This window comes from Anoplophora glabripennis, unplaced genomic scaffold, assembly GCF_000390285.2.
Source record: "Anoplophora glabripennis isolate ALB-LARVAE unplaced genomic scaffold, Agla_2.0 scaffold6, whole genome shotgun sequence".
NCBI classification, from domain to species: domain Eukaryota; kingdom Metazoa; phylum Arthropoda; class Insecta; order Coleoptera; family Cerambycidae; genus Anoplophora; species Anoplophora glabripennis.
In genome coordinates this window covers 2,371,373-2,381,998 of record NW_019416749.1, presented here as the reverse complement: position 1 = coordinate 2,381,998, position 10,626 = coordinate 2,371,373, and the positions used below count along the sequence as shown (strand labels likewise).

Sequence of the window (10,626 nt, the reverse complement as noted above, 5' to 3'; positions counted from 1 at the left end):
TCATGTCGTGCGCCGCACCGGAGTCAACGACATAGCGATGCAGAAATCGTAGGGTAGGGGAGAGGCTCCAGGGTTTTGGCGTGTAAGGGTGGGTTTACTACGCGTCGTACGGCGCAAATTCGGAGGGGAGGGACGTCGTTAGCGCCGCAGGTTGCGGTAAGTTACGGTCGTGTATTTTTTTTTCTAGAGGTAGTCCCCATGTGGCCTGCATGTGTAGGTGGATTTTATGTCTCTCATTTACATCGGTGCGTTATTTTTAGGAAATACTCTCACCTAAAAGGTTGCTGATAGTAAATTGAATTTTGGTAGTTTTGGATTTTAATGTTTTATGTTTTAACTATACATTGTTTTAGGTAATTAGTTGTAGGGTGCAGGGACTGCAGGGAAATAACAAAAAAGTGGATTTTTCTCGATTTTGTGATTTTAATGCCATCTGTTGGTTCACATTTGAATAAAATGCATAATTCAAACGATCAGGGAAAAATAAAAAGAGTTCCTGTTTGAAATACTATTAAGTGTGATCAACTGGAAACACCCATATATAGATACTATAACATAAATATATTAAACGAATAAAATGCTCACTAATGTGTTTTTCTTAAATGTGCAGTTCCAAACCAAAAAATTGAATTTAAGATTTTGATTTTGTGTAGTAGGATTTTAAATAAAAAAAATCACTAACCCATTTTTGTCAAATTTGGCGTTCCATCTTTCAAAAATTAATCCTAATTATCGGTCAATACTTTTTCTACGAGGGTATTTCCATATGAAATAGTTCACACTGTAGGTATATGTATAAGTAATAAGTTCAATACTACATTTTAATTATTACTAAGCCGAAAATAAATGTGTAAAACTTAGTAGCCTTATTTAAGAAGATAACAGTAAAACGAGCCAGAGAACCAGTGGGGAAGGGATCATTTTGTGAGATTTTGAGCGTTTTCCGCTATACTAAATAAATAATTATATTTTTTTTACAGTATTTTACTTTCCTTACTGATAGGCATAGATAGGTGAAATCTTGGACAATAAATGAAGGAAACCATATTCTCTAAAACACCTGCTGAGATTATTTTTCTTCATTTCTATGGTATGAAATCGCATATACAATCGGAATATATTTTGAATATTCACATGACTTGTGTGGCCAGTGGCGTTTGAGGCATCTCCCCATTTGCAGGTGAAAGATTATCGATTATCCTGCTAGTACATTACCCCATGCTTTTGATCTTGGTTTTCCTGCCGCACGTGTATTGTTTTCATTTTCATTCATCAACTAAACGCAGCTAAATTCCTTTACAATTTTTACCTAATTTTGTAAATGATTTTATTTCAGTTTTGGTTCAATCTATTGCTTGGAAATTTTTCTTTACTTTTTTTTTTTTTATTTTCACTGATTTGTCAGTGTAATAAATCACAAAAGGTAATTATTCAATTTTAATTCAATCCGAGGTTAAACTTGATATTGAGTTTACCAAATTTGAGTTATATAGAAATGTCTCCGAAACGTTTAAATATTTTTGTCTAAAAAATTTCAATCATTTCAATAGAGGTTCTAGTTTTTTGTGATGATAGAACATTAATGTTTGGTTTTTTAATGATTTTTAACAAAACAAAAATATAGGTAGGTTATTTTATTGGTTTTGTGATAACAATGCATAAATTAGCAAACAAAATAATAAGACACCGGAAACAAATAACTCTTAATACAATTCTAAAAAAAAACAAATTTTATTTTCTTTTAAGTCTAGATCAAACATCGATAATAAAAACAGGTAGATTTTAGCGAAAACGGTATTTCGCGAATACATCCCTAAAATAGTCAGTAACTGAATGTTGAAGAAGAAGACGAATATAACCTCAAATTTCAAATGGACTTTTGAGATATTAATTGGAAATTGTTTAAATCTGTATTTTATTAATTATTTATTACTGTATACTTTAAACACATTGGTCCGGTATGATGCAGCACAGGATTGTCAGTCTATGTAAGATTATACCTATGATAGTTCTATTTTTTTTAGTTATCTATTTTTATTAAAATAGTATAATGCTTTGTAATTATTTTTGGCAAATGTCTATAAACAAAATAAGACTAATTGTTGCGTGATTTTTCCAGATTCTCCTGCTTTAAAATTAGGCATTAGATCCCTAAGTATGACAACGCCTCTGTCACTAATTCAAAAATGGAGGAAGGAACGAGGATTGCCTTTAAACCCTAACACTTGTGGCATGTTGACCGATGGTCCCGATTACACTTTCCTGGATGGTAGACTAACACCATATGGGATGCACCAGAAAACGAGAATTTTAAAACAAAAGGAACTTCTCCAGGACATTATAAAATTCACAGGGGAAATTGATTTCGCTGTAGAAAGGCACAAGCAGTTACGGATTGCAGAAGAAAACAAAAAGAATGAAATACTTGGTAAAAAATTAAAACCTAAAGGTTTAGCACTGTTGAAAGCCAAGTAATATGTATAAATCTATAATTAAAATAAGTATGTAGTAATGATGGATTTTTTTTCTTGTTGAACTGGAGCTACAACTTTAAAAGAGTACAATATAATTTAATTTTCCTGTTATTTGGAGTCAAACAAGCATTTTTGTAAGTTTTGTGTTTTTTTAAAAGTTACTACTTCAATTGACGTCATTAAATGCATTAAGTCACTTTTCTCTCAAATTGAATTATGTTATAAAAATCTGTTAACAGTTGTTTTACTTTTATTGCTGAAATTCCTTTCTAAACATATTGTCAATGTCCAGCATGTTGTGAAACATTGATTTTAAAAAAATATGTTTTTTCTTGATGAGTACTTGTATTTTCAAGAAGTAAAATTGGCCTGAATTTAATTTGTATATTTACTAAATGGAATGAAAGAAGTAAGAAATACATAATATTAAATGTTTTTTATTCTGTTAGAACTGTAGGCAATTATAAATACACTGAAATGGAATTACTGGTTGCCTGAACTTTTACCATACAGTATTATATTACAGCATCAATTATTAATTAATTATGAAAAAAATTTATATGTTATCACACTTTATTGTAAAAATATGGTCATTACAATTTTCGAGAAATGTCACTATTAAAAAACCTAACAAATTTCAGTAAAAAAATCATTCAGCTTTTAGAGCTACAGACAACCATAAATACAATAAAATCGAATTACTGGTTGCATAAGCTTTATATTTATCTTAAAATGTACATGTTAATTCATATATTTAGTAATTTGAATTATGTATACATACGTCTTTTAACTTAATAGTAATCAAAACAAAGTTGATTTTGAAATAAATTATTGATTGGATGTAGGAACATTAAACTAAAGGATGTAGAAAGATCTAATTTTATTGTAAAATATTTTACTGGACATACAAATTTTTAATTAATTTTATCATATTTTGGGTACATACATACACAACTGGACAAATTTCAGTTCAGCCCTGATATGCGCAAGTCATCTAATGTAGACTCAGATGGAAATGCATGCAGCAAGTAATCCATAATAAAGGTACATATCCTCCCCACTCCACTACTTTACCACTGCACATCCTACCCTCAGGGCTCAAATTAATTTGGTTTACCTGTAACTTCTTAAAAATTTACACATTTAGCTATTTTAATACCCTGTGCCTGTGTTTGGTTTGGTGTTTTTGCAATAGACACACACTAAGTAATAATTTTTTATTGGTTTTTAGAACTTATTTATTAGAAAATTATTTTTAAATAAACGGAAAATAAAAATGATATTGTATAAACACTACACCGTCATAGTTAGTTAGTTCATTTTTTTCAGTATTGTGATTCTAACAAAACCATTTTATGACACACTTGTAGTGAAAAATTAAAACAATTTGGGATTTTCTTACAAGATGTCCATATTGTTTACACTATTACACAAACGAATATATCTATTTGTAGGCGATTCTGTTAGTTCTGTACAGATAGCAGTACCAGTAAAACAAGTTAATAGTGACAAAGAGTAGTGGAAAAACAACTCTAGACGCCCTGTCTATCTTGGAGACGGAATTGAACCGAGGTGCTCTCTTCTTCTTTTTACGATGTTGACTGTGGTTGTGTGAGCTTATCCTCTGATTAGTTATAATCGCACTGGGGGCGATAAACGAGGTTTGCGAATTTGGACGGCCTATGCACGACAAACTGGTCCACGGTTGAGACGACCTCCTTTGAGGTACTGGAATGGAACACGCTGATAAGGGTATCACTTCCACCACCTGGGGGTCTTTGGCAATCCGGAATGGGGACGGCGACGGACTGGTCTTCCTCGAGTTTGATTCAGGTACCTGAAGAAAGTAGATTGAAAGAATTGACAAAAAATATTTTACAATCTTATGAATTGAAATGGTATTGGCAATCATAAATGTATAAATCTGTAATGTTGGTTGCGTAAGCTATAAAAATTGTCTATAAGGTTATGCAACAAATATTTTCAATTTGATGTATTCACAGTTGCTTGTAACTGAAATTATATGTATTTAAAATATTTCTAATGTACTCTACGACTGTATTTTGAAGAGAAAAAACTTTTTTGTTTATAAATTTGTGAGAAAATGTCACCATTTAATTTTTTGAAAAATTTTAAAATGACATCAAGCAAATTATCAGAGCTACCTATGGAAAAGTGTCATCAAGAGATATTGTTAGTAATTCCAAAAAAGCTGTAAAAAAATTGACTTCGGGAAACAAATGATTCTCGTAATTATATCAGGAAATCAATTTACAAATAAGAAACTTTTCCCTCTTCAAAGCACAATCGTGGGAATGTGTCAAAAAAACTTACCGCTGATGTCGGTATATACTCTTTTCTTTCTATAGATGTCCATTCTTCATCGTCACTGCTGTCCGATTCAGAGCTTATGTCAGTACTAAAGTAACACTCTCCTGAACCGTACTTGGTGAAATAATGAACTACTGCAAACTACGATTATTTCAGTTTTTTTAACAATGTTCTGTCTTCATCCTACCTGAATAATAGTAGCGAAGATGAAAGAAAAGGACAGAAAAACGAAAAAATCCAAGGCAGTGGGATAGGGCACTTTTGGAAGGTCTGTTCTAGCTTCTAGTCCCAAAAAAGTCATCGTCAGTACTGTTGTGATTCCTAAAATGAATGTTATTCGTTTAAACATACGTTTCTCAAAAATTTTACAAAAACATTGATCCCTGAAATGTTGGGACACCTCTCGACCACAAAATGGATCAAAACAAGCCCAACTTACCTATATACAAGAGTCAACGCCTACTGAGATATAGTACGCAAAATGTGATGATACAATGAAACATTTTTTTTAACTTTACTTAATTGAGTATAGAACAGTAGGAAATACGTAAAGGAAAATGGCATATAAGGTATTATTTGTTCGGGTCTGCACACTTTTGATCCACCACTACGGTTATTTAATTTATATTTTTACATTATTAAGGATCTTACCTAAAGAAACCCTGTCAGCGGTTGCTTCTCTGTTCAGCCAAAAGGAAACCCAGGACAAAACCACCAGTAAAACACAGGGCCCGTATACTTGTATTAAAAAATTTCCCATATGCCTCTGTAGATGGAAACTGACTAGAAGCATTGAATATTGTGCTGGAAATTATAGAATTATATAAAAAGCAGCTACGGATTTCTTACATTTCCACCAATATAATTTGATAATACTGATGTTATAGGGATCACAGGTGCAGGAACTTCTAAATTGCTGCTTAAATCGTAAATAACAGTAAAGCTTGAGAGGCGAGTTTATTTATAAAAAGTATAAGGTATGACATAAAAAATATTTGCTTCGAATTTAGATCTTTAAACAAATAATGGTTTTGTACAGTTTTACTTATTTTCCTTAAAGTTCATTTTCTTAATGAAAATTTTGCCATAAGTTTTTTTGTCAAACAATTTTTTAAATTGAATGTAATTATTATTAATAACAATCTGCATTTACAAAAAAGTTATAGAAATTCTAAAAGCTTTATCTGACCCTTGTTGACAAAAAATTTGACTTCTTTATTCGTGGTTTTGCAGAAAAGTAATTTCACACTGAATCACTTTCTAATTGTTTTAGTCATAGTTTCCGGACACTTATTATAAGTAATTGAAATTATTTTTAACAATAAAAGCGCAAGAAATATATTTTTTTCAAATATAACAAAACTTTTTTGTGCTGCTTGTTAAAATTCTAAATTCGACGCAAAAATTACAAATTTTATCTACGTAGCACCCAACACTATAAATAAAGATGACCCTCTCAGTTTGGGTCCCTATTTTGAAGAGTCAATAATAGACCCTATACAAAAGATTTGTAAGAACGCAAAACCGATAATACGTCAGTAAATGACCTGATTTAAAACCACATTTCGTTTTCCTTTTGCCCATTATATTTAATTAAAATGTATCTTAGTTTATGGATACGTCGTTATGTATCTTAGATATCGTATGTCGGTTTTTGTGACATCCCAACCCAAATATCAAACTACAAAGGCCCGCCGTTCTCATGGGTTCTAGTGAACGTATAGCTGTGATGCCAGTAGCCGGTCTTAAAGAGAGGCTCCCCTCATTATCCGTCCAAATTAGTTTAGGCTTATGGTGTAAACCCTTTTGGAAATAGTATTCCTCAAACAAGTTGACTCCACGTTACAGCGCGGGGCTCTTGGAAATCCCACCCAGTAAACCTTCGTGTGGTGCTTATGTTTCATTACGATTATAAAACAAATAATTACTAAACAGGGTTTTAGCTTGACATTTTTTTTTATTTCATTACAGCAACTGATTATATCACTTTTTATTTTTAGTTGAACGTGGTAAAATAGTACTGATATAAAATACTGGACGATGCTCTGTAAATGTCATTGTCGCCGTCGTAATTACATTTAGTTTTCAAGTCCGTCCCTGGTATGTCACCCAAATTTCCTACGTCTAATAATTATGGGCGAATTAGATCGCGCGGGCCCCGCTATTTGTCTGTTTGAGGAAATTGCGAACTAGAGGCAATTTGCCGAATCAATATATCAAATACATATAGATTATCAAAGGCGCACCGATATAACTAAACTAGTTCGACTGTCGATAGTTCAAAATTGCGGATTTGCTAAGCTAATACAGTTAGTTTGAACTAGTTTCGGTTGTAACATTTGTCCCAAATAGATTATTTTGGTCATCCAGTGTGTATTCGCGGGAGTGACTGAGAGACATCTATTACATTAGTTAAAAATCACTCTCATAGACAAAACATTTATATTAGTTTTTGACTATTTTTGCGTTTTTTTGGCAATATTCTTTAACCGTATCGGTAAACGCAGCAGTTTAATTTTAATATGAAGAGCAGTAGTAAGTAAAAAACAGTACTAAGTCAAGAGCGGTAGTAAGTAAAGAGCAGTAGGAAGTAAGGAGCAGTACTAAATAAAGAGCAGTAGTAAGTAAAGAGCAGAACTAAGTAAAGAACACTAGTAAGTAAAAAGCAGTAGTAAGTAAAGTGGTGGAGAGCAGAAATAAGCAAAATAAGTAGTAACTAAAGTAAATCATATGTCAAAAAATACAGTTTGGTGTAAAACAATTATACAGGGTGAACTTTGAGTATAAGTATATATTTTAAATAACGGTACAGTTTACTGTGTAAACGCCGATTCTTACATACGCTTCAACGCGCTTTAGTGGTGACAAAATGCCATATAGTCGATCTCACTTACGCTTCGTCGTCACTGGGTTTGACGCTCTCTAGAGCACGTGCTCTGTCCCAGAAAATACATTTACGTTTGCCAATAAGTCCTCGGTCGAATTAATATTTATGTCGGCCAATAAATCTTGTAAAAGTTGGTCGTCCAGACGACGATCGGTTTAAAATCGGTTTATGAGATTTATTATCACCGTGGCACGCCCAATTTGTCCAAAAAATATCACGAACGACTGAAAGTTGGTGCATATAAGTTTACATGAAAATAATCGTTGCATGTTTTCAGATCTGCTCCGGGAACAAATTTATTGTTATTGCTTATGTATAGCAGTTGCAAAGTTGGTCAGGATTTTTCATCAAGAAAAAAGTAATACTCTGCAACAATGCAATCGCAGAGCTTGCAGCGGTTGGGTTTTTAGTCTTGTAACATTAGAAAGTATCGAATACCCTCGACAAAAAAAATCAAATAATTGTTATTGTCATTGTCTGTGGAGGATTAAAACTGTTAAAGATGCAGAAACAATCGCCAATATTTTTTCAAAATCCCAGCTGCAAAGAATGATATTTACAACCTTGGAAATTTATTTGTAATAACAAATTTGTTTTGATCGGAAAATTGATATTAATAAAAGTTGTTTAGGTATGGCAACAATAACTTTTTGTGTTGTCCACCTGTTAGATTGGACAAAATTGTAGTCCAGTGATAAAATCTTAAGCAGTAGGGTTATAACTAAATCAAATCACAATTTTCACTATTTCTTGATTTGTCTCAGTTCCCAGTTGAGGCATGTGAGTGCGTGTCATAAGTGTATAAGTGGGAACGATATGTTATTATTTTCTCACTTTAATTATTCCAATGAGCGTTATTAAAAATAGAATAGTATGCAGGTGCTAGTGGCTAATCTGATAAACAGAGTATTCCAATATTAAAAATTTAAACTGCAATCTCAAGAGATGAACGGACTTATATTGCACATTCTTTGAAATACGGTTTGCATGAAAGTATTGTACTTATAACAAAACAACTAGTCATACCTTTAGCCGACAGCAGTGCTAGTGTTAGTGACAGTAACAGCGACTTCAGTAACTAGTGATATGGTTATAATATACTGTCTTTTTCTGTGTGCGCTTCATTTTTTCAGCAAAGTTTCTTGATTTTGTGTCGCCTTCTATAAACATTTCATAAGTAAACTTTTCGCCACTTTCCAGTTTGCGTAAGCTGCAATCTATAATACAAAAAGAAAAAAGGATACCCTGGTAGTAATAGGCCATCTTTGCCTACGGGACAGTTTTAATGAACACGTACCTTGGTATAAGTAAAAATTGTCTGCCTAGGAGTAAATTTAGAGATAATTTAATTTTCACCAAAACCGACAATTTTTTGAACTGTTTAAAATGATACGCCTATGGAAGCGCATTCCCACGGTTCCTACACATTAAAAATCAGTCACTGCCTATTATTTTGGAACTGGAGTATAGTGATTCTTTAATGAGAGAGGGAATATACCTCATTCCCTCCCAATTTTAGCAATTCTCTATGTTCACACCTTTTTATCACACATCAATATTTGTTTATACCTTTTTTACACTCGTAGTTTATTATAACAAGATGGGGTTATCCTTAAAAATTTTATATGTTGCAAATGTTTCCCATATGCTGCAGCATTCTATCTTGCGCAACTGCAGATATTATATCGCGTAATCCTATTCAAAGCTTATTCAAAGATTATTTACTTAAGCGACTTCCTTGTCAGAGAGAATTAAGGTTTCCCTTAAATTCATCAATTTACGTGCACGTATCCCAGGGATTCGGGAAGGGGTGGGATTACAAAACGTGAAAAATGATTCCGGTTTTTCTATGAAAGCACGGTATTTTATCTCTTTTATTGATTACGCCTTATTCGTATGCGGAAGGATGTCATATTCACAATGTTGACCATTTTAAATACATACCTGGTGTGTTTATCCAAGTAAACAAGGAGAAAACCTACCAAAACTATAATCAAATTTATTACAATATATGGCAAAAATGCATGTTAACTCTTGAAATTTTTTTTTAACCAAACTATTTAAAAAATAGGTATTAAAGCAGTTATTGCAGTTGGTTAAATAAATGGTAAATGTCTAGTTGATTCATTTTCTTGTATATGAACATACGTATACAGGAATTGTTGATGAATTTTTTCTTCTATTTGATGGAAAAAAGCTGTAATAAATAAAATTTACTACACTGAAAGGATATGGATACATCTCTCTTTACTTAGATTGGATGACCTTTCAGTTTTAAATTTAGTGAATGATCGATAACTTGTTATAGATCCTTAAGAAGTGTCTACTCACCCTCTCCAACCCCCATACGAACTTTTAAGCGAAAGAGACATTTTAAGATGCGCTTCTTATAAGGCTGAAAGTAGGCCACCTTACGTCCTTGGCATTTTTTATGAGTTTATGAGTCTCAAAATTATAGGTAGTGACTTACTCTCAATATGTAGATCCATGCGATGGGTAAGGCGTGCAGATGTAATTCCATAGACGTATCATTTTAGAGAAATTTTAATAAATAGAACAACAAATCTTTAATGTAATAAATCTTTAATGTGAGAATTTTTCACTTTCTTGGTTTTTACGACTACACTGGTTTAACAGATTGCCCACGATTCTGTTTTTAAAAACACATTGATATAATTAAATTGAGAAAATAATTAATTTTCTCCACTTGCACGCATATGACACGAAAGGAAACATCTAAGTTGGAAACTGAATGTATATTCAGAGATGAAACTATACAGTCCTGGTCGTCTCTCTTTGTGTACGATAAGCAAAGATAGAAATAGGCTACTGTAACAACAGAATGAAGTGCGCGCGGGCAAGCTGAACATAACAATTTCCCCGCAAGGAATATATAAAATTATATTATCAGAATAAGAACTTGTAAAGATTGTG

At 32.4% G+C, this 10,626-nt stretch overlaps 2 protein-coding genes across 2 annotated transcripts in view; one reads left to right on the top strand and one right to left on the bottom strand.

The window, feature by feature from the left end:
* The first annotated feature begins 1,860 nt into the window (after nt 1–1,860).
* On the top strand, nt 1,861–2,513 carry LOC108911594 (39S ribosomal protein L52, mitochondrial). Its single transcript, XM_018716573.1, has 2 exons — nt 1,861–1,988; nt 2,120–2,513. The coding sequence occupies exons 1-2, from the start codon at nt 1,961–1,963 to the stop codon at nt 2,473–2,475; spliced, it is 384 nt and encodes a 127-aa protein (XP_018572089.1). The 5' UTR covers nt 1,861–1,960; the 3' UTR covers nt 2,476–2,513.
* A 1,127-nt stretch (nt 2,514–3,640) lies between these two features.
* The window catches only part of LOC108911624 (gamma-aminobutyric acid receptor alpha-like), a 30,159-nt gene continuing 23,173 nt past the window's right edge, over nt 3,641–10,626 (bottom strand). The window contains exons 6-9 of the mRNA XM_023455402.1: nt 5,457–5,609; nt 4,993–5,126; nt 4,809–4,946; nt 3,641–4,311 (exon numbers count right to left, since the gene is read on the bottom strand). Coding sequence (XP_023311170.1) covers nt 3,919–4,311; nt 4,809–4,946; nt 4,993–5,126; nt 5,457–5,609 — 818 coding nt within the window. The 3' untranslated portion in view covers nt 3,641–3,918. The remainder of the gene's footprint in view (nt 4,312–4,808; nt 4,947–4,992; nt 5,127–5,456; nt 5,610–10,626) is intronic.

Coding starts and splice junctions, on each gene's coding strand:
- LOC108911594 (XM_018716573.1), top strand. CDS start 1,961: ATGATGCAGCACAGGATTGTCAGTCTAT. Junction 1,989..2,119: donor GCACAGGATTGTCAGTCTAT/GTAAGATTATAC, acceptor TGATTTTTCCAG/ATTCTCCTGCTTTAAAATTA.